Source organism: Bos grunniens, chromosome 17, assembly GCF_055505025.1.
Source record: "Bos grunniens cultivar Pamir isolate PY7600 chromosome 17, Bosgru_T2T1.0, whole genome shotgun sequence".
Lineage (NCBI taxonomy): Eukaryota > Metazoa > Chordata > Mammalia > Artiodactyla > Bovidae > Bos > Bos grunniens.
In genome coordinates, this window is record NC_141181.1 from 56,099,057 (window position 1) to 56,124,893 (window position 25,837).

Below are 25,837 nucleotides of genomic sequence, written 5' to 3' on the forward strand. Positions count from 1 at the left end.
TGAAGTGACACTGTTAGTTCCTTATTGGATTTTTGCTTAAGTGAAGTACATATGGTTGGGGATCCAGGGGACTCGGAGACACAAGAAAGTCTACTGGTATTGAGTCTGGGAAAGCCGCTTCTCTCCTTGTCTTGAAGGCTGGGGCCATGTCTTCTTCAGACACTAATAAGGAATCTTAGGTCCTCTGTGGGCCCGTCCCCCCAAATTATTATAACTCTAGTCTTTTCCCAGGAGGACCGAGATAGATCAGATAGTGATAATTTTCTGAGGCTGGGGTGCTCCAAGCCCAATGTGCTCCCTGCAGTGGTACCAGTGTGCTTGTTTTTAAGGGAGAAGCCTGTTTTGGGGCATCCTTACCCTGCTGGTCCCCAAGCACATGTCCCCTTCTTGATGGAGGTGGCAGCACACCGTGCACACACGCCTGCGTCTTGGAAGCTGCCTCATGTGGGTGCACAAAGTGTTTCTCTTTTTTAATGCCTGACCAGCATTCCTTCACGTGACTATACCTTGTTTAACTGCTCCTTTATCAGCGGGCATTTGGGTGTTTCCAGTTTGTTGCTGTAGTAAAGGACTTGGTATATCTTCACTTCGAATGCTTGGAATCTACCTGGAGGCTGAATTCCTAGAAAAGGAATTGTTGGCGATTGCGACAGGTGTCCCTGAGTTTTCCTCCCTGGAGGCTGTACTCTTCTGTTATTCCACCAGCAGCGGGTGGAAGGGGGATGGGCTTTGTCTTGACCCCCCAGGGTGAGGAGCCAGATTCAGTTCCACGTGTGGATTTGAGACGTATAATTTTAAGACGTTGGCCCACAAAGGAGATGAGCTTTCTCAACCTAGAGGAATATTTAATTGACGTAGGATTTTACTTTTTGTGGACTGGTCTACAAAGCCCACATGTTTACCCTATACAGTTATGTGGGCCCTGCCATGTGCCAGACCCAGGGTTGGGGACACACAAATGAAGACAGTTTTTATCCCCAAGGGACTCAGTTTAGCGGCCACCTCTAAGGCTACAAAATACTTAGTCTCAGAACATTAAGTTGACAGCTTTCTTTCCTAAGCTCTATGTCCTAATGAAGAGTCTCTATTTTGTTAAAATACAAGTGTTGGTCAGAAATGTCTGTCAGTGTGATTTCAATTCCAGGAACTTGCTGGAAAACTGGAAGTGCTAAACAGTCAGCTGCCCCTCGCTCTTTTGGCCTCTGCTTCAGGGGTGACTGCTCAAAGGGCTCTAGTCCCCTCCTGAAAAGTCTAGATTTTATTTACCCTCTAGGTCATGCAAGAAGAAACCCAAGTACTGTAACTAGGTATTTTTTTCCTCCACTGCCTCACTAGTTAGATGTTCAGGGACCTTCCTTTTGATATGACGTGGTGTGTCTGTGAGAAGTGACTTACTCTGTGGTGAAAATGGTTCCAGTTCCTTCTGTTCTGGAGAGCCAGCTGCTAGGCTTTATCTCTTGGCTTATAAAACTGTCTTTTTGCTGCTGACTGCCTTGGGCAGGTCCAGAATGTAGAAGGCCAGCATGGGAGACTGCTTTACTGCAGGCCACACCACCCTCGTCTCTTTAGCAGAGCAGGAAATGTAACCCTATGCAAGAAACAGAAAATTGGTGTGGTAGATCATTGGTTATTAACAGATACGGAGATGGAAGATGGCCAGCTCAGCCTACAATAACGAGCGTGTTCTTCATCCCATTAATCCCAGCTGACTTCTCAAATGGCCCTCCTTGAACCACTCTTCTTCCTCTGGGCAGTGAGCACCCTCTCCCTTGCTTTATGATGGGCACACTTTATAATTTCTCTTCCATTACAATAGGCTTAATATAATTCTCTTGAACTTTTTTGTCTTCCATATCACAGAGCCACATGGCTAGAGATGAAAAGAAACCTTGACTTCAAGATGTTGAAATCAAAAGTCACCCTAAGTTTTACTGCTGCAAACACAGCACAAGAAAGTGTGGCTTTCTGAGCACTGGTTGTTAGAGTTGCCACAGTTTGAGCTACATAGGGAAGAAAATATGAAACTACAATAGACTGACTGACCACTTTAGAGTTATTTCCGTTCTGTTCACCAATTTGTTTTTCTGTAAAAGTCCAGATAGTATTTTGGGGTTTGCAGGCCATATGGTCCCTGTCTCAACTGCTCAACTTTGTTGTTAGACCATGAAAGCAACCTCAGTGCACCACCAGATGGGCGTGGCCGTGCTCCAGTGAAACTTTACTAAAACAGGCATCTGCCTGGACTTGGCCCTCAAGCTTGCTCTAGAGTTTCCTCTCCTGAAGCGGGTCAGCGTCTTTGCTGCTCAGTTGCTTTCTGTAATGGGTGTTGACAGAAGAGGTTCCCTAGAGTTAGGCCAGTAATTAAAGAAAATCAAGTTCGGTCCCTTCCAAAGGGAAAGATTTAAATATCAAAGGGTTAAGAGAGGCCTCTGGTGACGCTGTCAAATATTCAAATGACTTTACGATTTCACGGCACAAAATCCAGCGTCGCTGGTGGAGGATGTCACCCAGCATGTTAGCATACAATTTTCCTGAGAAAATTAGAGCATAATAAATCAGTATGTGATTCATACTTGGTTCATTCTTACCATGTAATTACAATTGTAATTTAGATTTTTAAAATTATCTAGGATAAAATATATTTTCCTGATTTCTGCTTTTATTTTTCTAAGATAAAGCCCCAATCAATCAAAATATGTCTTCAAGTAATAGTCTCTGTGAAATGGTGTTCCCATTTTAAGTAGGCTGCCTTTTCCCAGCACTAATTATGCTCAGATAACGAGGGCCCCGGTACCTTTTCTGTTTGAGGGTGAGAAGGAACTGACTTTGAAGGCTGTGTGTCAGTTCTGTGTTTCTGGATCTTGCTTCTGCAGAGGGGTGGTAAGGGCCAAGCCTGGTGAGATCTTCATTTGAAACATGAAAATTTCTCTGCAAGGCAGGCCAGGGCTGGGTGGAGGGTTAGATCGTTCGTAAGAAAAGGTCCCACTACTTTCAATTGCTCATATGTTTTTTGAGCCTAGTCCGCTGTTTGCATTGGCCCTGCTCTGTCTCCTAATTGGATCAGGTTTGATTTCTACACCTCTAGCACAAAGGCTCTTGGAAAGCCACCTAGAGAGATGACCAACAGAGGCCCAAAAGTGGGACAGATTTGGCAACTGACAGTAATGAGTACAGGCTTAACCCCTAAAGGAAGACTTCCTGTGAACTTTAGGCTCTGGAAATTACTAGGTCAGCAGGGTGGAGTATGTGAATTACGATGTCAAACTGACCTGTACTGGAGTCCTGGCCTCTCTGCATCTCCGTCCTCTTGTCTGTACAATAAGGGTCACCTGTTCCTGGCATGCCGAGCTGTTAGCATGATCTGACGAGCTTACACAGCACCTGACATGGCAGGTGCTCAGCAGAAAGCCTGCCCCGAGACTAGGAAACTTGACTTCTCTTTGCTGTTAGCTCTGCCTTCTTTCTGTCCTCACTCTCGAGGTAAACACAAAGCCTGAAGGACTCCAGGTGGGGATCTGTTTCTAATAACCTGTGGTGAGATGGGCATGGGGATGGCTCAGCTCCCCACCTCCCTCTCCTGTTGTCATAGCCCCAACAAGCGAGGCCCGCCGACGTACAACGAGCACATCACCAAGCGCGTGGCCTCAAGCCCGGCGCCTCCCGAAGGCCCCAGCCACCCTCGAGAGCCAAGCACACCCCACCGCTACCGCGAGGGGCGGACCGAGCTGCGCAGGGACAAGTCTCCGGGCCGCCCCCTGGAGCGCGAGAAGTCCCCTGGCCGGATGCTGAGCACGCGGAGGGAGCGCTCCCCTGGGCGGCTGTTTGAGGACAGCAGCAGGGGCCGGCTGCCTGTGGGGGCCGTGAGGACCCCGCTGTCCCAGGTCAACAAGGTAAGGGCGGTGCCCTTCTCAGCCCTGAAGAGCCACAGCTGTAAGGAAGAGGCTCCACAACTGTAATTAGGGTTTTGTGGGATTTGTAAGAGGTTTAGGAAGAAAATAGCTTGAGAAGGGGCCTCTTGTACAAATGCATCATGTGTGGCCCTCAAACTGTAAGAGCCACCAAAGGTGTACAGCATTCCCTTCCTCAAATGCAACTAGTGTTCGCAGTTTCTAGAGAGATCTGTGCAGACAAGCAAATTCTTAAACACACAAAACATGCCATTCAAAAGGTTACTTGCTTTACTTTTTTCAAACATATATATGTGTACAAAGTCACATCAAGAATTTCTCTGCAAGGCTACATTGAAGTCTGGTAACACTGGTTGCCTTCTAGAAGAACTCTGCACCTTTTGAAATTTTAAAATCATGTGCATTTATTACCTGTGTAGCTTGCATGTTACCAACTGAGGGCCTGGAGGGATGTGCTGATAACCAGGGGCCCTCGAGTGGGGGCGGGGCTCGGAAGCTTGCGGACGCCTCGGCAGGCCAGCCAGTTCTAGGTGCTGGTTTTCTGGACCACGCTCTCCTAATGCCATCTAGAGAGAGGAGGGAATGCTGTTTAACTGTTTTCCTTGAAAGTGAAAGTTGCTTAGTCGTGTCCGACTCTTTGCAATCCCATGGACTATACAGTCCATGGAATTCTCCAAGACAGAATGCTGGACTGGGTAGCCGTTCCCTTCTCCAAGGGAATCTTCCCAACCCAGGGATCGAGTCCAGGTCTCCTGCATTGCAGGCAGATTCTTTACCAGCTAAGCCACCAGGGAAGCCTTACCCCCTCTGATTTCTGGATAAAATGATATGTGTAAACCATGGAAGTACTTCCATAGCACTGGGGACTTCTCAGCGAGTTGCACAAGCTCTGAGGGGAGGCTCTGCCCGTCCCTCACTGTTAACCAGGAAGGAGAGACCAGGTGCTCCTGCAGGCTCCCAGTGTGGGCTTCCTGACAAAGTGAGCATGGTGATTTCCGGCTTCTGATGGCTAAATCCCCTCCTCCTCTTGCTCTCAGGTCTGGGACCAGTCTTCAGTATAAATCTCAGCCAGAAAAACCAACTCCTCATGTTGATCTGCAGGAAAACACCAAACACCCTATGGAACTCTGCTGAAGGGGACCCCAGCGCGCATCTGCTCAGCCAGCCCCCGGCGCAGCTGGACCGAGGCCCGCCTCAGCACGGACTCCCTGCAGCCAGGAGGGGCGGGGGCTGGAGCTCCTGGGAGCTGCCGGCACCTCCCTGCAGCCGCCCTCTTTGCACTTTGTTACTCTTTCAGAGCATTCATAAACTTTTGTACCTAGCTCTAGCCTGTACCAGTTCATCACAGGAAACCAACCTGGGGCTAACTACAACTACAGCGTGGTTAGAATCCTAATTAATAGCTACTTTAAGATCCTAGGGTTGGTTGGCTATTTTTTTTTTTTTTTAAGACAACAGACTTCTTAATAGATTTGAATAGCACCGTATTTCCTGTTGTAGTCATTTGTAGCGAGGTCATACCATCAGGTCTCTGCTACTGAAATGTACGTAGACGAGCCCCTGCTGTCGGCTAACCTCCCGTGCTCACCTCAGTCCATCCCTGTCCAGTCCGTCCTCACAGGTGGCCCTGTCTCACCCGGGGCGACATCTTAGCCAAATGTTTACCGTCCGACTCATTGCCTTTATGGCCTTGATGACTTCCCCTCTCCCACCAGCTGAGAATGTACAGAGGCCACGAGGCCTCGCTCGGAGGCAGTGACTTGGGGCCAAGGGACCTCGAGGAGTTTTCCCTCCCCACCCCTCAGCGTCATCCCAGGCCTGCTGTCCCCGCTTTCCACGTTGCTTTGGCCAGGAAAGCATGCACTGGATTTGCTCTGAGCCCAGCCCCGAGAGGGCCTGGGTCCAGGGGCGCTCACATCCTGTCCACGACGGTGTGCTGTCCCCGCCTCCCTGGGGTGGGCAGAGATGCCGGAGCTCTGCATGGCAGTTCACTGCATGCGCTGCCCCCCGCCCCGACCTGGCTGCCCACCTCGGGTTGCTCTGCCGATGCACTAGGTCCATTCCATAGCTCCCGCCGAACCGAGACCCTCTGGGACTTGCCAACTCACCGGCCACAAGCTGCAGTCTGTAGCACTGAACAAATGAAAACCAAACGCTCAAGCCTTACGACCAGAGAAGGATTTCAGCAAACCACACCTCACACTTCCACGTCTCCCTGCCAACTCCCTCGCGGATGACTCTGTTCACACACAACCCAGCAGGTTCTACCCCACGAAAACTGTGACTCCCCATACAAGCCTCTCCCTAGGGCTAGACTAACACCAGGAAGTTGGAGAAGGAAACCACCCTCAACTCTCCCACCCCGGCTGGGCGGGGAAGCCCTCCCTTAGGTGCCCCCTTTCTCTCCTCCGGCGGTGTGAGGTTCCTGGCAACTGGTTAAAGAACCAACCAGAGGCTTCGCTGTTGGCAAGCTAACTAGCGGCCTTATTTCTGCCTTTAATCTCCCACCAGGCCTCTCTCGCTTCTCCATGCCTCGAACCACCAAGGCACATCCTAGGTAGGCTGACAGGTAGACCTGTTGCCACTGCAGCCAGTGAACATGACCGCGTTTCAATCCCCCGTCCACGGTTCAGCTCACTTTCCAGATTGCAACCTGGCCCGAGTCCCGGCTCCTTCCTGCTCGTCCCTTAACCGAAGTGCTTTCTTGTCTGAAATGCCCACGGCTCTTCCTCCATGTTGTCGCATCCTTGGCCAGTGTCACACTGTCGTGTTCTGTGTGTTGCTTTGTCTTCGGGGTCAGATTGCATCCCTTCCCTTTTCCAGGGCAGATCTGACTGAATGTTTGCTGAAGTTTTTTTGTCTTTTGGTCCACAAGTATTTGGAGAGGTCACTGGAAATGGTGTTCAGTCTTGGCATTTCATTTAGGATCTCCATGAGAAATGGGCTTCTTAGCCCTCAAAGTGTATATCGTGTGTCTCATTTGTGAAATGCTTCCTGCTATAGAACTAGCTCAAAGACTGTACATATTTACAAGAAACTTTATATTCGTAAAAAAAAAAGGAAATTGAATTGGTTTCTACTTTTTTATTGTAAAAGGTGCATTTTTCAACTCTTACTTTCGGTTTCAACGGTGGTAGTTGTGGACAGCCATCTTCACTGGAGGGTGGGGAGCTCCGTGTGACCACCGAGATGCCAGCAGGAAATATCGTTAAAACGAAATTGCAGTCAAAAGCTTATTAGCATAAGATTCTAGGTCTCCAAAAGTACAGGCTTTTTCTTCATTACCTTTTTTATTCAGAAAGAGGAAAAGATCACAAGGTCCACCTTGAGAGGAATGAACTCTGTTGAACAAATAATCAAATAAAGCAATGATCTAAAATGTTTGCTTTAGTGCACGACCTCTTCTTTTCTTAAAGACAGTGCGTAAAACTCCAAAGTATCGCCACTGTCAGCCTGAGCTTGTGAGCATGGCATGGGGCCGTCTTTCCTTTCGAGGATGCTTCTTCAGGGTCCGGGGGGTGGTGTGTGTGGAGAGCCACACAGGGTTAGGGCAGACCGCACTTCTGGAATTGAGACACAGGCGAAGCTCTCTTCCAGAAGTGTGTGTGTGTGTGTGTGTGTGTGCGCGCGTGCATTACTTCCAATGAATCATGAACTGGCTATTCAGATCACAGTATAGGAGTGCAGAACTGGAAAGCTCCTTAAGGCAGTCAGGCCACTCTGAAAGGATTACTGGGGAATGGATTACCCAGCTCTCCTATAATGCAATTAAAAAAAACCAACAGGTCACCTTTCATTTCAATTCCTCTTATCCATTACGATAAAGTCACAGGGATTTCCTTGGAGGGAGGAATTCAGATCAAGGTAATTTAAAATGTGAATTCTTTTGACTATGTGAAGTTCTACAAGGTAAATTTTTCTAAGATGCTTTGTTAGTATAAAATTTGTTGAGCTAGACAAGCATTGGTTTTGGCAAATGGTATTTTTCTCATGGTTCCTGTTGCTTTGAGTCTTCAACTTTTATTTTCCAATGAAGTAATCTGACCAAAGTCAAATTCTGACTTGCAGGGTTGTGGCTGACATGCCCTGCAACAGGAGTTGGACATGCAATTCTATTCTATTCCTCCTTTCTGTTTTACCACTGGGGATAAAAATCTGGCACCTCTAAGAATGAAAATTCAGAGGATGAACAAGTAAAATGTCGGAACCTAACCTCCCTTATAAAATGAGAAGTCCACTGAATACCAAACAACCATTTTAGTCACTGTCCTGAGGATTCTTGGCAGCCACATAACACTTCAAAAACATAAGGTAAATGTGGTGTAGTTCCAAAAGAAATGTGCCATTAAAGGTTCTCTGGACCCTAAGCAAGGACCTCAAAGAAACAACCAACAAATTATTCAGCCACACCACAAACTGAGGCCCAACTGTCCATGTTGCGGTTCCTGCTTAAACACAAAATTAGACGTCACATTTTCTGCTCTTACAACTTAATTTTCATGAGAATAAAGAAGCTGTTTGCAAAGCAAATTTTTTAACTATGAAATTTTAAGGATCTGGAGACTTAGGCCAAAGAGAATGATACACTTACCAGGACGGACCAACTTAGTTTGTCTTTAGAATTGGGCCTCATGAGTGTGACTTGCTTTAGCAAACATTCGTGCAGATTCAAGTCTAAAGCAATAATGGTAGGCCTACAGGGGTGGGACTGGCTAAGCTTTCCAAACTGGCCTGTCCCAGCGGTTCTAAACTGGGGGTGACTTGGCCCCTTCCCTAGAGGACACCCGACAGGATCTGTAGACATGGCTGTCACAGCTGGGGTCACTTCCGGCACCTGTGGACAGAGGCCAGAGATACTGCTAAGTATCCCACAAGGCACAAGGGGGCCCACATGCCCACCTTCCACAAAGACTTAATCAGGCCTAACATACCAATTAGTGCCATGGTTGAGGAAGATTAGCCTGTCCTGGCCTGATTTCTTTCTTGGCAGTTTAAATATTGCTCGTGATGTCTATAGCATGGAGACTGTGGCTCTAGGCACAGTGTCTACATGAGAAAATGTTCTATCACTTGCCTAGTCAAACGCCGAGGCTTTCATCTTCCAAGGCTGGGAGGGCTGAGCAGTGGGAATCTGGAACCGCACATACGACTCAACTTTCTCTCCAGGCTGTCAATGATTAACTCCTGTTGGCCCTGGAGGGGCTGAGAGAGCAAAGAACTCTGGAAATGACTTTACTGCTGTATACAACTCAGCGTGTGCTTTCAGAGAATCACAAAAGGAATACACAGTTGATCTCGGTACACACAACTGGAGCCATCTCTTGTTCTCATTTGCTGTTGAGTCTCACAGATGACATGGGTGAATTCACTCCCAGCAGGTAGAGACAGCTGGCATCCTCACCCAGGCTTGGGCCCCCTCTGTCTTCAGGACAGAAAAAGATGAGGTAGTTGTGGGAGCTGAGCTCAGTGGCTGATTCCGGAGATGGGGCCCTGGTTCCCCGAGGCTCTGACTCAGAGTAGCGACAACTCTTAGAAGGGCCCTTCTGGATGTTTTCACCATTAGCTGGGATGACTTGTACATATATTCAGAGCTTCCTATTTCCTCCTGAAGACGATTGTAACTGGCATTCCAGAGCAGACAGCTCTAGCTTCTTTTTTTCACTAATCTGATCAAGTGAGGTGCTGAAGAGCTGGGTGGAGGGCTCAGTTGTCCAGAGACTTGGGTCTTCATCAATTCCCTCAAACCGTTTGTAAACACTAGAGGAGGGTCATGTTTCAGGAGAACTGAGTTCATGCTCAGAAATGAAGTCATGCTCATCTAGAAGTAACTGAGTTAAACAAAGTAAAATTGTGCTTTTCCCCAAAATAGTTCAGCTTCTGACCTCAGCCATGTATGGAATCACTTTGATGTTCTGGGTTTTGCAACTTGGCCCTTGGCATCTTGGAGGTTTCCTAATTGAGCTCATGGTGCTGATACTTCTTTTCTGACCCCCTGACTTCTTTCCTGTTTGTGGCCATAACCCATTCATGTTGTAAAAGGTTTTGTGGCTCCCAGTGTGAAATGAAAGGAGCCCTAGGGATCACCTAGTGTCTGTCCAACTCCTGTTTTTCAGGAGAGGAAATTGGGTTAAGAGAGGTCATATGCTCGCCCAAGGTCACACAGCGAGTCAGGCACTGAACTGGATCAACATCCCTATTCTCAGTCTAGTGTCCACACTCCAGGAGGGGACGGTGGAGGGTCGGCCGACTCCAAGGTGAAGCCACGCTTTGACCTGGTCTTGGAGCTATCATCTACACCTTTAAGTGGAACCAGAGGGAAGGAAAAGACCTTGCCTGGATCCTTTGATCTTTGGTTTCAGTATGTTGATATATGGCTGGTTCTATTTACCTTGAAATACCACTTAACACATTAGGAATTTAAAGACCTTACCCTTGGCTCTGTAACTTCCTTTGTATATACATTTCTGGTGGGAAAAATGTATCTTCATTTAAAAGCAACTGGAGTTACACTTTAAGCATGTAACTAGTCCTCACCCCTAACAGAGAAAGTGTTACCTGGGTCATAGGACACCTCACTGTGGCTTTGCTCCTGTGATTTGGATAAAGCAGGGTCTCCTGTTCCATTTCCATTAAACAGTCTCCATTACTTTTAGCTTCTTGAGTGTATAAACTTTCATCTGGGTCTGTGGGCAGTCTTCTGGACCACAGGGGGCTTCCTTTTGTGTTGCTTTTTAAAGAAAATGGAATGTTTTAGACAAGCAGCTCTGGGGAATGCTGACACCCATTTCCCACTGTTTTGCAGTTTTGCCTACATTCCCCCACCTGAACAGTCAACTCCTCTGGGGCTCCCCTGAGGTTGCAGGGGAGTCTTACTGGGTTTATGGGCTCTGAATTAGTTTTTCCATTGGATTTTCAGCTTGGTGTCTTCTGAACTTTGTGATGGTCAACACTGAAATCAGATTGATTATATTCTTTGCAGCCAAAGATGGAGAAGCTCTATACAGTCAACAAAAACAAGACCAGGAGCTGACTGTGGCTCAGATCATGAACTCCTTATTGCCAAATTCAGACTTAAATTGAAGAAAGTAGGGAAAACCACTAGACCATTCAGGTATGACCTAAATCAAATCCCTTATGATTATACAGTGGAAGTGAGAAATAGATTTAAGGGACTAGATCTGATAGATAGAGTGCCTGATGAACTATGGACTGAGGTTCGTGACATTGTACAGGAGACAGGGATCAAGACCATCCCCATGGAAAAGAAATGCAAAAAAGCAAAATGGCTGTCTGGGGAGGCCTTACAAAGAGCTGTGAAAAGAAGAGAAGTGAAAAGCAAAGGAGAAAAGGAAAGATATAAGCATCTGAATGCAGAGTTCCAAAGAATAGCAAGAAGAGATAAGAAAGCCTTCTTCAGTGATCAATGCAAAGAAATAGAGGAAAACAACAGAATGGGAAAGACTAGAGATCTCTTCAAGAAAATTAGATACCAAGGGAACATTTCATGCAAAGATGGGCTCGATAAAGGACAGAAATGGTATGGACCTAACAGAAGCAGAAGATATTAAGAAGAGGTGGCAAGAATACACAGAAGAACTCTACAAAAAAGATCTTCATGACCCAGATAATCACGATGGTGTGATCAGTCACCTAGAGCCAGCCATCCTGGAATGTGAAGTCAAGTGGGCCTTAGAAAGCATCACTACGAACAAAGCTAGTGGAGGTGATGGAATTCCAGTTGAGCTATTCCAAATGCTGAAAGATGATGCTGTGAAAGTGCTGCACTTAATATGCCAGAAAATTTGGAAAACTCAGCAGTGGCCACAGGACTGGAAAAGGTCAGTTTTCATTCCAATCCCAAAGAAAGGCAATGCCAAAGAATGCTCAAACTACCGCACAATTGCACTCATCTCACACGCTAGTAAAGTAATGCTCAAAATTCTCCAAGCCAGGCTTCAGCAATATGTGAACCGTGAACTTCCTGATGTTCAAGCTGGTTTTAGAAAAGGCAGAGGAACCAGAGATCAAATTGCCAACATCCGCTGGATTATGGAAAAAGCAAGAGAGTTCCAGAAAAACATCTATTTCTGCTTTATTGACTATGCCAAAGCCTTTGACTGTGTGGATCACAATAAACTGTGGGAAATTCTGAAAGAGATGGGAATACCAGACCACCTGATCTGCCTCTGGAGAAATTTGTATGCAGGTCAGGAAGCAACAGTTAGAACTGGAACAACAGACTGGTTCCAGATAGGAAAAGGAGTACGTCAAGGCTGTATATTGTCACTCTGCTTATTTAACTTCTATGCAGAGTACATCATGAGAAAGGCTGGGCTGGACTAAGCACAAGCTGGAATCAAGATGGCCAGGAGAAATATCAATAACTTCAGATATGCAGATGACACTACCTTTATGGCAGAAAGTGAAGAGGAACTAAAAAGCCTCTTGATGAAGGTGAAAGTGGAGAGTGAAAAAGTTGGCTTAAAGCTCAACATTCAGAAAACGAAGATCATGGCATCCGGTCCCATCACTTCATGGGAAATAGATGGGGAAACAGTGGAAACAGTGTCAGACTTTATTTTGGGGGGCTCCAAAATCACTGCAGATGGTGACTGCAGCCATGAAATTAAAAGACGCTTACTCCTTGGAAGGAAAGTTATGACCAACCTAGATAGCATATTCAAAAGCAGAGACATTACTTTGCCAACAAGGTCCGTCTAGTCAAGGCTATGGTTTTTCCTGTGGTCATGTATGGATGTGAGAGTTGGACTGTGAAGAAGGCTGAGCGCCGAAGAATTGATGCTTTTGAACTGTGGTGTTGGAGAAGACTCTTGAGAGTCCCTTGGACTGCAAGGAGATCCAACCAGTCCATTCTGAAGGAGATCAGCCCTGGGATTTTTTTGGAGGGAATGATGCTAAAGCTGAAATTCCAGTACTTTGGCCACCTCATGCGAAGAGTTGACTCACTGGAAAAGACTCTGATGCTGGGAGGGATTGGGGGCAGGAGGAGAAGGGGATGACAAGAGGATGAGATGGCTGGATGGCATCACTGACTCGATGGACGTGAGTCTGAGTGAACTCCGGGAGTTGGTGATGGACAGGGAGGCCTGGCGTGCTGCAATTCATGGGGTCACAAAGAATTGGACATGACTGAGTGACTGAACTAAACTGAACTGAACTTTGAGCAGAGCTGATTTGTGGGCTAGATTTTTCAACATGATGATACCTCCTGCAGCCTGGGGCTGAATGCTCCCTCTGAGCCCTAACTCAGGGTAGCAACCAGATGCTCTAACCCTTCTTATGGAAAAGGCAGTGCTTTTCTGGGCCAACTCAGGCAGTGAGCTTCCTTTCCAGGTGTGAGTGTCAAACCCTGATCCTGGAGTCCCATGGCTGGGTCCTGCCTCCCACCACCCACCCTCCCCAGTCACCACCAACAGCTCACCAACACAGCAACAGTTTCTTCAGTTCTGGTGCTTCAGTATATCCATTTTATACCCATAAGCTTAGTTATGTATTTTCAATTATATTTCGAAGATATGTGATCCATAAAAATAAACTCAAAATGGCTCAAAGACCCAAATGTAAGCCATTTGACACCATAAAACTAGAAGAGAACAGAGGTGAAACACTCTGACATAAATCATAACAATAATTCCTTAGGTCAGTCTCCCAAGGCAAAATAAATAAAATCAAATATAGACAAATGGGACCTAATTAAACTTAAGCTTTTTGCCCAGCAAAGGAAACTATCAACAAAACAAAAAGACAACTGGCAGAATGGGAGAAAATATTTGCAAATGACATAACCATGAGTTAATTTCCAAAATATACAAACAGCCCATACAACAGGCAGATGACTTGAATAGATGTTTTTTTCAAAGATGACATATGCAAAGATGCTCAACATGGCTAATTATCAGAGAAATGCAAATCCAAACCATAACGAGGTATCACCTCACACAAGTCAGAATGGCCATCGTCAGTAAAAATAACAAATGCTCCAGAGGGTGTGCGGAAACGGGAACCTTCCAGCACTGCTGATGGGAAATGCAAGTTGGTACAGCAAGTATGGAGAACAGTATGGGGGTGCATTAAAAAAAAAATAGAGCTACCACATGATCCAACAATTCCACTCCTGGTATATATCCAGAAAAAGACAAAAACACTAATTAGAAAAGATACCCGTACCCGTGTTCATAGTAGCACTGCTTAAAACAGCCATGACACGGAAGCAACCCAAGTGTCCACCAACGGATGACTGACTTAAGACGAGGCGGGTGTGTGTGTGTGTGTGTGTGCGTCTATCTCCAGTGGAATATACTAAAACAAAAACAAATGAAATAGTCATCTGCAGCAACATGGATGGGCCTGGAGATTCTTATGCTTAGTGAAGTAAGTCAGAAACACAAGTACTATAGGCTGTGTGGAATCTAAAATACAAATGAATGCACAGACAAAACAGAATCAGACTCAGACACGGAAAACAAAATTATGCTCACCAAGGAAAGGGAGCGAACAAATTAGGGGTAGAGGATTAACAATACAAACTACTATACATAAAATAGATAAGCAGCAGGTATTTACTGCACAGCATGGGGAATTATACCCAGTATCTTAATATACAATAAAACACAATCCACAAAAATACTGAATCATATGCTGTAGAGCTGAAACTTAACACAACACTGTAAAAGCAGCTGTGTATCCGTGCTCCGTCAGTCATGCCCAACTCTTTGCGACCCTATGGACTGTAACTAGCCAGGCTCCTCTGTCCATGAGATTCTCCAGGCAAGAATACTGGAGTGGATTGCCTTTTCCTATTCCATGGGATCTTCCCGACCCAGGGATCGAACCAAATCTCATGTCTCCTGTATTGGCAGGAGGATTCTTTACTGCTGAGCCACTTGGGAAGCCTATAAAATCAACTATACTTAAATAGGGCTTCCCTGATAGCTCAGTTGGTAAAGAATCCACCTGTAATGCAGGACACCCTGGTTTGATTCCTGGGTTGGGAAGATCTGCTGGAGAAGGGATAGGCTACCCACTCCAGTATTCTTGGGCTTCTCTTGTGGCTCAGCTAGTGAAGAATCTGCCCACAATACAGAAGACCTGGGTTGGGAATATGCCCTGGAGAAGGGAATGGCTACCCACTGCAGTATTCTGGCCTGGAGAAGTCCATGGACTGTATAGTCCATGAGGTCACAGAGTCAGACACAGCTGAATGACTTTCACTTTCAATAATTAAAAAAAAAAAATCCAGTTTTGGAAAGAGGATTTTTGCATTATTTCCTCCGTCTACTTATATAACCCCTCCAGTCCCTAAATCTAGGGTTCCCACATCACTTGGATATTCAGGGTGAGATGGCTAACTACCCAGGTAGGAATGTTTTGTAAGCTACTGTCCACCTCAAGTGACCAGATGACCTCAGGGGGGTTCTCTTATCTCCTAAATTTACTTCCATGTTTCCTGATGGCTGGGAAGAAAAGGCTTATTAAAGAGATACTGTAACCTTCCATCTTTTTGGTAGAAGGGACAGAGGCCCTTTTAGCTGGTGAGAATAGCTGACTCCAGAACATCCTGTGGTCTTCCAAGCAGAGGGTCATGATCCCAGGCTCCCCTGTGGTGCTTGTTAATGAGCAAGACCTCTGACCTGGGGATGCTGCCAACTTGGGCAAGCCAGCAACTTTCACTACTGCCTCTCCTCAGCTCCTGCTGTGAGCAGCTCCAAGGGGCTCCACTTTATAGCCTCTTAATAGGCTTCTAATCTGTGTGAAGACCAGGTGGGTGAGGGAAAGGCCCCCAGCCCTGCAGACAGCCAAGCTGCCCTGTCCTCTCATCCCGGAATGCCAAAAGGACAGTACCGTTTTCAACGTGTGCCAAGGCGGGAAAAAGACTGAATAGCGCTGCACCAAACAGACCTCGGGGAGAGCACCAGTCTCCTCCAGATGACCGCGTGAAATCAGAGCTTCCCCCAAGTGCATGTCCATTATCTTTACAAAGCTTTATTGCAACCTGTACATCAGGGTGACAGTTATTCAGTGTTTTGAAAACAGTAACAAAGAAGGGCACAGATACTGGACACCAGGGAGCTGGCTCCTCCATCTCCCAGCAGGAACACAGGGCGGGGTGACAGCTTCTGCTGACCCGGGGACAGGAACCTCGGGAACAGGCACATCTCCGGCTGTGTGGAGAGGTTCGCTTTGGTCCAAAGGATGTCTTCTTGATACAAAATCAGAAGGCGGCCACAATTTCTAACTTCCTTCCAGAATAAGCAACACCAGTTGCTGCAGCCTTTTTTGCTGAGTAGGGACCAGAGGTCCCAAGCAAGGTGGCTGGAGTAGGGCAGGGCGCCTCTCCACAATTTTCTGGGTGACAGTGCCACCTCGTTACAGTTCTACGAAAAAGCCGGACAGCCTTCTGGCTAGCAGTGGTCAGTCCGCAGATCACCCAGCTTAAAGGAGGAATCCGGCCACGGTTTTCTGAGTCTGTTCTGAGAACAGATTATTGCTGAGCACAGGTCACATGATTGAGTCTAGTTGGGGTGACTTAAAAATTGCCCTAAGGCTGTATAGTCAGCCACTGCTGGTTTAAAAAAACAAAAACCACTTGATGTACATAAGCGTAAGAAACAACTGTAAAACTTCATCTGGAAATCAGACAAGCTCTAATTTCTACAGAAATCACACCTCCCTGCAGCAGGGAGTGGAGGATGATCTATTGCTTGATTTCAGGGGACAGGCAGGACCAGCACCCACTCACTGGTGGGTCTGCAGGCAGGCCTTGGCAGGGACAAGTCAACACCAGCACACCAATGATGAGAAATTCTGTGTGGCCTTGGGACCTGCTCCCCTGATTTTCACTAGCACAGCTTTCATCAGCTAGTGTTCATTTTTGGCTTAAGAAAAATCTCCACGTTCATGGGATTTAAATTTAGGCCTGCACCATCCTTCACACTGCAGGGTGGGGGCTGCCGGCCGTCCTACTCCACCCTTGGCCTCGAGGGGCCCCGCGGCTCACAGCCACCGGGTGCTGAGGGCGCTGTTACAGACCGAGGTGCTCCGGGAGCTGCTGTGTCTGGAACAAACCCTCAGGTAGGTGTAGGGCGGGTATGAAATGCCTTACTGAGAGTGTGAAATGGGGAATTTACAGTCCGTTCCGTCTAGCGAAGAGCATGCATGCGTGGAGCCTGGAGGTGCACGCTGCCCCGGGGCCCCGGCGGCTCCCACCTCTTCATATGGGTTTGTATAACAAGGTGGTGACGTATTTTTTCTTGTACCGGTGGGTCGCGCTGAGCACCATCACTCCATCCTGAGGAAGAGGGTGGAAATATGCTCAGATTTTAGGGAACACGAGAATCAAGAGGGTGGCATAAACACAAGTGCCTGGGCCCGGAAGCTGCCCTCCAGGTAAGGACTTCAGGCCGTTCCAGCACTGGGGTGGGGGGGTCGCCTCAGGGCAAGAAACACGGCTCAGAGAGTAACAAACGGGTCCTTACCTTGATGGAGAGCGCATAGAGGTGGTTCAACATGACGTGGTTGGGCTCAGGGAGCAAAGCTGGATCACACTGCGGGCGAACAAAAGCAGATGTGTGCGCTTAGTAGGATCTAGAAATCACGGAGATTCTCCCACGTTTCATGGGACTGGATTTCAAAGGAAAGGAGGCAGGCTCTCAGGCCCCTTTCTTCCTAAGCCAGGCGGTGAAAGGGCTTGTTCATGATCACAGGGGAGGTGAGGGGTCGTGCCAGGTGACTAAGCGGAGCTCTTGGGGTGTCTGCTGGGCACACCAATGTGCGTCTCTGATCAGGCTTCATGTTGGTCTCTAGAGCGTGGGCCACGGCTCTGCCCTCTTGTTGGAGGACCAGAAAGAAAACTGCACTGCAGGTGCTTTTAAAGAAAGCTGGAAGAAAAAACAACTATGCTCCAGGCTCCTGAGCACTGGATTGCAAGTCTCTGAGACTCAGACGGTGAGCCTGAAGAAAGCACTGGATGACTGGGGGCAGGGAAGAGGTGCTATTGCTTCACACAAGCTCATATATTGGACCCAAAATGTTGCCACATCTTCCTATTTTTAAAGAGAAGTCAGAATCCAGGGTATTTTCAGTGTACACTCCCCAGTTTTATAAATGCTGAAGCACCTGACAAAAGCTGGCTCAGCCATCAGGTGTGTGCATGGGGCTGCTCTCCACACAGGGGAGGGGTGGGACCCGGTGCCCAAGGACAGTGCGCCCTTGGGGACACGTGACCGCTGCAGCGGACGCCGGCACGTGTGGGCCTCCAGCTCTGCACCTTAGCACACGTGCACCCACCTGTGTGTGGCGCCCAGAACAGCAGCATGATTACCTTATCACCTAACAGGCATGTGTGTTTTGGGTGATGGCTTGGACCAAGCAAAAGAACATCTAGATTCCTAAGAATTATGGCTATGCTGCTCAGTCCAGAGGTGGGGGAACTGGGCAGTTCAGGTTAAACGGGATGGAAAGTTAAGGTGCTCTTAACTTTAACAACATGCCCTTCAGGATGAAGGCACGCTTGTTTTCAGCAGTAATATCAATTACCGGGGCAATGTGCATTACCCACAGACCTCTAATTTTGATCCAGGAGCAATGATGCTTCTAGAAGCAATTCGGTGATTAAAACGAGATTCTAAAATTTGAGGGCCAGAGGAAGAATTCTATCATCATGTAGCTTACTGAAAACAGGGGGTCACATATTTTATCATGAAATTAAAAAGGAACGGGGCTCAGGCTAGATGGGGGTGGAACGTAAGAGGAAGAGCTCAGAAAGGCAGCACGGGGCAGGGAGGTGGCGTCTGCTCTGGGAGCACCTTGCGAGCAGCCCTTTCCTGAATCAGAGGTGTAGCTGGCAGGAACACTGATGGGCGACACTGACCATTTTCCCCAGCTGCTTTGCCAGAGGTGGCCAGAGGGGAGCAGCGGAACGTAACCATGGAGGATGGGCTGGGAAATGTCTGGATAATACTCACGGAAATGCCCGTGTCCTTGTTTAGGATGACTTGGAGGAGATGTGGTGGGAGGATGGGAGGCGCTTTAAACCGCTCCTCTGGTTTCGAGATATAGGGCTCCTGATGATAGGGTCCCGGTGGGGAACTGGACAACTCTGGGGAGAGATGGCCACAGAACATTTACTTGAGAAACTGGAGTTCTGGGTCAGAGTCACAGGAAGCTGTTCGCAGTGACCCAACCCGACAGCCACACAGGCTAACACTTCCTCCTCGCTGCAGGTGGGGCCAGCAAACACCTCAAAGAAGCTCAAGGCTAGTGAGGCTTCCATGGTTAGGCCCAAGTCAGGAGCACTGCCAGCCAGAATAAAAACGAAAGCAGGCAACCTGTTGACACAGGGGCAAGGGCACATTTCAAAACTAAAGCAAGAAGTTGAAAACCTGACCTCTAAAGGCTCTCTGCTTCTACCGCTCTCAGGTTCTTTTCAAACTCATGCTCGAGTATATCACTTACACAGATGTATTAAGCTTCTAGCAGTGTGGTACTGTGAAAACTTAGAAGCCGCTCACTTAGTGATCTCTGGCCAGCTTGCAGGCACTGAGCTGTGATCCAAAGGACAATGGGGATGCATGTGGCCGCCTGAGACTCGTGCTATCCACGTGAAGCTGAGATGGCCTGGCTCCGCCAACTCCTTCCTCGTCGCTTTCCAGGGGACAGACTCCCTTCACACAATCCGGCCCCACCACAGCAGGAAACAAAGGCACCGAGGGCAGGAAACTGAGCGGCTGGGAATTATATGTATTCTGAGGAAGGGAGTGTCTGAGTATGCGAAGAGCATGCAGAGTCTGAAGCTGGTTTACCAGCTTGCTTTCCCCAGGTGACCTCTGCTGCAGAACCTTGACTAAAAGCTTTTGTATGTGGTCTAAAATTTCACTTATTAGCAAGTTAAGGTATCTGGACATTCTCCCAATTCCCATTTATCTGAGTAAGAAATGACTTCTTTCAAAGATCAATTAGCTAGGGAGAGTAGAAGATGCTATTTTGTGATGTCTGAGTCCTGGTCAATGACCTTACTTGTCAGCCACGTGGTCCACCTGCTGGTCAGAGTTCTGAGCTGATAAACAGTAAGAGATCCCAGGGGCAAACCTCTGGGCCCAGGCAGGTAAGGGAAGACTCAATCTTCAAACTGAACTGAATCTGTTCTCTTAGACAGTCAGGCACACTCCTGGGGGATCTCTGCCCCACCTCCCACAGGGGTCCTGGAACTGTGTAAAGCCCTGCCGGAGGGGGCAGAGCATCTGGCGATGACACTCAACATGCCGACACGCCGTTCTCCCTGCCTTGCACGTGCTCTTTCCAAGCAGTTTCTTCCTCTGGGTTTGGATGGAAAGCAACTTACGGAAGGACTGATGACTGGATGACTCTTGGAAGAAGGGCACGTTATACTAGGACCCTTACCCAGCAGGTTGTGCTATGCAGCCTGTCTTGTGGTGAGCCTCCTCCTCTGAAGAGATTCTGACAAGGTGCAAATGGAATGTGCAAGTGACAGCCAAGGTCACTGAGGGGTCCATTTATCACCTGGCAGGCTAAAACTCTCTAGGAGCCCCAAGTGGGCAGGCGCCCCCAGTGCTGGCCCCTCACGACGCAATGCTACTCTCTAGGGCCTTATGGGCCCGCCCCTGGTACGAGAGCAAACTCTGGTCCCATTTCCAGTGTATGCTTTCTGTGGCCAAGCAGGCCTACTAAATCCTAGAGATGGATCCCCCGCTCCCCGCCCCCAAATGACTTACTGCTCCCTTGAAGCTAGATTTCAGCAAGTTGACTGAACAGAGAGTTAGAAATTAGTTTTGTGGAGATATTCACGTCTACTCATTGGGTGGCTCCCGCCCAAGAGGGAGAGGCAAGGGAAACAAGCGTAATTCAAAATGACACGGCCCCCACCTGCACACACGTGGTATAAAATAACTGTTCATACCAGACACGTCGGAGCACTTTTGGGAATCCACCATTAAAGCGTCAAACACTTCAAAGTCAGTTTTCTTCACCTGAATGACGTTGTTGACTGTGCCAAGCTGGCTGGTGACTACTGGCTGGGAAGAGACAGACAGGTAGAAATCTTAATATGTAAGGTCTCCAAAGGTATTCTTTGGAGGATTTAGCATTCCTGGTGGGAAGGCTTCATCTCCTGGCCCGCCAACCGGCTCATCCAAGTCAAAGATGCCAAGAGGCTGACAATGAGCACTGCTATCTAGCTCGGTCACACACAGGGACTTCTACCAGCAGGACAGAGGGACCTGGCACCTGTCTCTGAGGGCAGGCCCTGTGCTTGAATCGTGTGGGCAGCCAGAGGACTGGGGCGGGAGGAAGCGTACCTCGGAAGGGTCGTGTGTCCACTGACCATCCACAAAGAACTTGTACTGATGCTCTCCTTCCGGCAGATCCAGGATGGCTACAAAGTTATTGTGGCTGCAAGAGAAAAAGGAAGCAGAGGGTGTCAGTAGGGTGAGCTGCACTCTGAGCTGACCTGCAAAACCAGCCACAGAATAAAACAAAGCTTCCACGTAAAATCAACAGTTCAGCCACAGGAGAAATAAACATTTTTTAACCAACTGAGACAATTCATTATAATGATCTCAATCCAGAAAAGCTACCAAAAAGTAGCAACATAAGAGGTTTCCTGGAAAACTCGCTTTGCCCAAATACCAGGAATCTACATTCCTACCATCAAAAACTCAACAAACAGGCATCTGTCCTCCCGCTATGCGCAAAGTAACACCTGGCGGTCTGGACGCCAAGGAGGACAGCAACACAAGACAAGCAGCAAGCTGCCTGCCAAGTTCTACCCTCTGTCAGTCTGCCTAGCGCAGGACAGGGGATCAATTTCACAGGATGTACAAAGTTCCCTACAGAAACTTGTATAACTACTAACAAAAAAAAGGTTCCAGGAAAACCTCTCTCATTTGATTGTTTTCTTCCCTTGACAGGCATGACTTATAACTGGGCTGAGTGGCTCCCTCCTACACCAACTGGACTCCTGGAAAAGCAGGCAGTTCCCTGTCAAGAACCAGGCCCAGCCTGGTTCTGTGTGTAACAGAAATAACCGAGTGATGTTTACTTCTAAGTGTGTTTTTTGGGTGTGAGACTTTAACCCTGTGAATTATTAAGCAGGACTATTTTTCCATTCAGCATCTACTTTATAAAAACATCCTCTTCTATTCACCCCCAGGGATCATTCAGAAACCAGAGGATCCCTGGGTTAAGACAAATACGTGAACACATCCAGGCGAATACCTTCTTGTGAGGGGAAGTTTACTCCAGTTGTTAAAGGACCCAGACAAGTAAACTTCCTTTCCACCCCCCGTCCATCGAAAAACAGTTGGCCGAGCCTGGGCGGGAGCTTTGTCGTTCACTTCCAGATCGTGCTGCCAGGCCAGGAACTCCTCCTTCTCTGGAGCCTAGAAACAGAGCAGTTTACTCAGGAACAGGGAACAGGCACAGCGAGAGACTGTTACCTTAATACTGACAATTCATTCTGAAAAGGCACCTGTCACTACCCAGGTTTATATTCCAGCCCATTAACTCACCAGCTGTGCCTCAGTTTTCCCACTTGCAAAATGGAGAGAATAAAAGTAATTCTTAAGGTTGTGAAGACTGAGACAGTCCGTGTAAAATGCTCTGCACAGGGTCAGACCCAGGGTAGGTGCTTCATAATTAATAGCTATTATTATTGCTGTTATTCAAGGGGTATACATCAAAACTTGAAAAATTATAAAACTCTCTTGAAAGAAGGCAGCAATGAATTTGAGACTACCTTAATAAATGTCATTTTCTTCCCTTAATCAAGCAAGATTTAAAGTACATGAAAATTTATTAGGGATAATTCCAGAGCTTTCAACTTGACGACTGGGAAATCCAGGTGCTGAGGAGGGGAAAAGCTATTCACGGAGTGCCATCCAGGCAGCACGGAGCAAAAGGTAAGACGAGACAAAGACTGACGCTCATTAAACGATAACTTCTTGTGTGGGCAGCGTTGTCTAACAGAGGTATTCTGGGATGGGAGAAACAAACACGTTTGACTCTCAGTGGAAGATACGTGGTTTTGGATCTCTCATATTTTTTCCTTGTCAGAAGCCAGACTAGGAGTGCTAGGCTGTGATAGACTCTTAAAAGGTCTAGAGCAAGCTTCTAGCACCTTCATTTCAAATACTGACCTGAGCTCATTTAAAAGATACCTGCATTCTTTGCGCTTTAACAAAAGCTACAGATTAAATAACAGACTGGTATCATTTTCCACTGAGGATGTGATAACTAACCACAGTCAAAACGCTGACCTACGGAGAAGGCGATGGCACCCCACTCCAGTACTCTTGCCTGGAAAATCCCATGGACAGAGGAGCCTGGCAGGCTGCAATCCCTGGGGTTGCGGAGACTTGGACCCAACTGAGCGACTTCACTTTCACTTTTCACTTTCATGCACTGGAGAAGGAAATGGCAACCCACTCCAGTGTTCTTGCCTGGAGAATCCCAGGGACGGGGGAGCCTGGTGGGCTGCCGTCTATGGGGTCACACAGAGTCGGACACGACTGAAGCGACTTAGCAGAGAGTACAGTTAAAAAGAATCCAAGACTTTTTTTTTTGTATCTAGGCATTTAATCCAGTGTGTCTGCTATATCTTTCAATAACTTCTATGGAAATGATAGGGGAAGTTATTTAAAATAACTCTGTACAGATCACTTCCTATGTTAAACATTTCTTGTAAAGAGTTTTAATTTGGCAAAAGAACAGACACTTCTTTAAGAAAGTAGTTTGATTCTTATGGTGTCTTAAACAGCCACCTTTGGGCCAAAATTATTTCCTGGGGAAGAGATATCAAACTGTTGGAAAAAGGATTTCACAGTTCACTTTGCACACAGCCTTGGGAAAGCAACAAAGTCAGAAAGCAAGTTGAAATGACAGGCTGGAGGGCTAAGGAAAAGCAGACTCTTCACAGTTAGCCTCAAAGCTAAGATTCAGGTGAGGAAATAAGATAATGACATGGTCACCCATTCCAGCATCTGAGGAAACATGAGCACAACCGGAATGACCTGCCGGACAATTAGCCCAATGGACAGTGATGGTTAGCAGGCAGCCAGAAACTAGCAGGACCTGGGGGGGAGGAGGGGTACTTGTCATCTTCCCTTAACTGACTGTCCCTTAAGCATTTAGTTCGTTTCTTTAGGCTATACCACATACATATCAGCTGCCAGAATCACCGAGTACTCTTGGACTGGGCTCTGCCCCTAGAAACAGACCACATGAGGTGGTTAGCAGGAGAGCAGCTAGAGCAAGAATTGAGAATTATCTTCAGTTTATCATGATAAGTTAAAGCAGACTGCAGCAGGACATCTAAGTTTGGCCTGTAAAAATGTTTGCTTTGGCCTGTTTAAAATATTAAGCCATATATAAACAATAGGAGAGAGAAGCTGAGTAGCAGCTGGCTGCCTCCTTTAGACTGATGTTTCACTTACTTACTGACCTCCAAAGTCAAATTACTCTTCTGTGCCTGCTCTCAAGGGTGAACCACAAAATTCCCGCGTAACTAAAGACCTCTGGACAGCTACAGTCAGCTATTCAACTCTTATGTTCACTTTACACGTGTTCTCCAAAACAGAAAAGAAACTGTAAAACCACAACAAAAGGCTCCGTCAACCTACTTAAAAGTGGTGGAAGGTTCCTGAGAGCTGTGAAATTAATTATACCTAAGAGAAAAGCAGAGACTGGGGCTCAATTACTGCTGGTGCCACGATCTTAATTAATCAAAAATTTGAGCCTGTCTCAGCGCTGCCTTTTCCTTAATGATGTTAAACGAAGTGAATTCCTTCCCCCTCGGGGAGACTTTCTCACATCGGTAATTAGACAGAAGTTACTGAGCTAAGAGGGCTCTTCCACTTCTTAATTAGAAGGAATAGGGCGCGGGCTTGGGGGGCATCTAGTAGACTTCAACAGTTAAAAGGGGAATCAGATTGTCCCACTCGCCATTACCTTGATTTCCTCAGAGTGAAAGAGGTCGGCGTCTTCGGGGCTGTCCATCAGGATCTTGGGCCTGTCTCCATCCTTGGAGCCCCCGGAGCTGTCCCTTCGGGGTGTCTTGTGGCCGCCCTGCCGGTCCAGCGCAGCGCGCTCGCTGCTCGTGTTGCCCATGGCGAGGGTCTACGGAGACACTGGGAAGCCGAAGAGGCCTCACTCCAGGGGAGAGACAAGAGACACCCAGGATCTCCACCAGGACCCTAGGGAAAAGTCAGATCACTAGGTACCAGAGCCCGCAGGCTAAGGTTCGGGGTCGGGATCCTGATTGAGCCGGGACGGCAAGATTGAAGAGGTCTCACAAAGGCGCTTCACGGGGTCAGACAGCCGGCGACGTGAACCCACCAACTACGATAACCCGACACTCCCCAACTCCCCAACCTCTTAGAAACTTCCGCTTCCGGCACTTGCGCAAAGGGACCCGACCCACAGAGTTGGAGGTGGCTGAGGCTGGAGAAGCCCGCGAGGCCAACTCGACCTCACTTCCGCTTCCGGTCCAGGTCCGCGCCCTGGCAAGCTCCCTAGACGGTCCCGCGGGCTTCGGAGAGCGCAGTCGCAGTCAGTCGCAGTCGGTCGCTCAGGACAGCGCGGGACGAAGCTGCTGAAGGCCGGCAGGGGGCACAGAAGCGCGCAGGTCATCTGGGCTTCGGTCCCGCGCTGGCATGAGTGAGAGTGTTATCTTGGCTATCTTTGCTCACTTCCAGTTGATTCTACACTTTACAGCCAAAGGGATCGTCCTAAAGGGCAAATCTAATTAAAAGACTCCTTAAAGCCCTTTAATGCGCTAGCTCTCATGCCTTTGAGTGCCTTAGAATCATGTGGAGTGCCTGTTCAAAATGCATATTCACATGCCTCTAATCTCCTGAAATTATGATTTAGAAGCTCTGGTGTGGGTTCTGCATTTT

General features: G+C 47.7%; 2 protein-coding genes and 1 long non-coding RNA gene across 21 annotated transcripts in view; 1 reads left to right on the plus strand and 2 right to left on the minus strand.

Annotated features, from left to right (window-relative positions):
• Positions 1-7,291, plus strand: part of CIT (citron rho-interacting serine/threonine kinase) — a 176,690-nt gene extending 169,399 nt beyond the window's left edge. For 18 of the 19 annotated variants that reach the window (XM_086347846.1, XM_086347850.1, XM_086347845.1 and 15 more), the window contains 2 exons: positions 3,590-3,890; positions 4,946-7,291. In XM_086347846.1, the coding sequence (XP_086203972.1) occupies positions 3,590-3,890; positions 4,946-4,969 (325 nt within the window). In that variant the 3' untranslated portion in view covers positions 4,970-7,291. Of the gene's footprint in view, positions 1-1,860; positions 2,018-3,589; positions 3,891-4,945 lie in introns of those variants that run through there. The other variant, XM_086347859.1, reaches the window with a different exon arrangement.
• On the minus strand, positions 4,156-6,041 carry LOC147355461 (uncharacterized). Its single transcript, XR_015144537.1, has 2 exons — positions 5,938-6,041; positions 4,156-4,474 (listed from the first exon to the last, which is right to left on the minus strand). It is a non-coding gene; the product is annotated as an uncharacterized LOC147355461 (long non-coding RNA).
• Positions 7,292-15,895: 8,604 nt separating the features above from the next.
• PRKAB1 (protein kinase AMP-activated non-catalytic subunit beta 1) lies at positions 15,896-25,307 on the minus strand. Its single transcript, XM_086347866.1, has 7 exons — positions 24,891-25,307; positions 22,161-22,324; positions 21,242-21,335; positions 20,845-20,959; positions 18,893-19,026; positions 17,405-17,473; positions 15,896-17,217 (listed from the first exon to the last, which is right to left on the minus strand). The coding sequence occupies exons 1-7, from the start codon at positions 25,047-25,049 to the stop codon at positions 17,140-17,142; spliced, it is 813 nt and encodes a 270-aa protein (XP_086203992.1). The 5' UTR covers positions 25,050-25,307; the 3' UTR covers positions 15,896-17,139.
• Between the last annotated feature and the right edge of the window lie 530 nt (positions 25,308-25,837).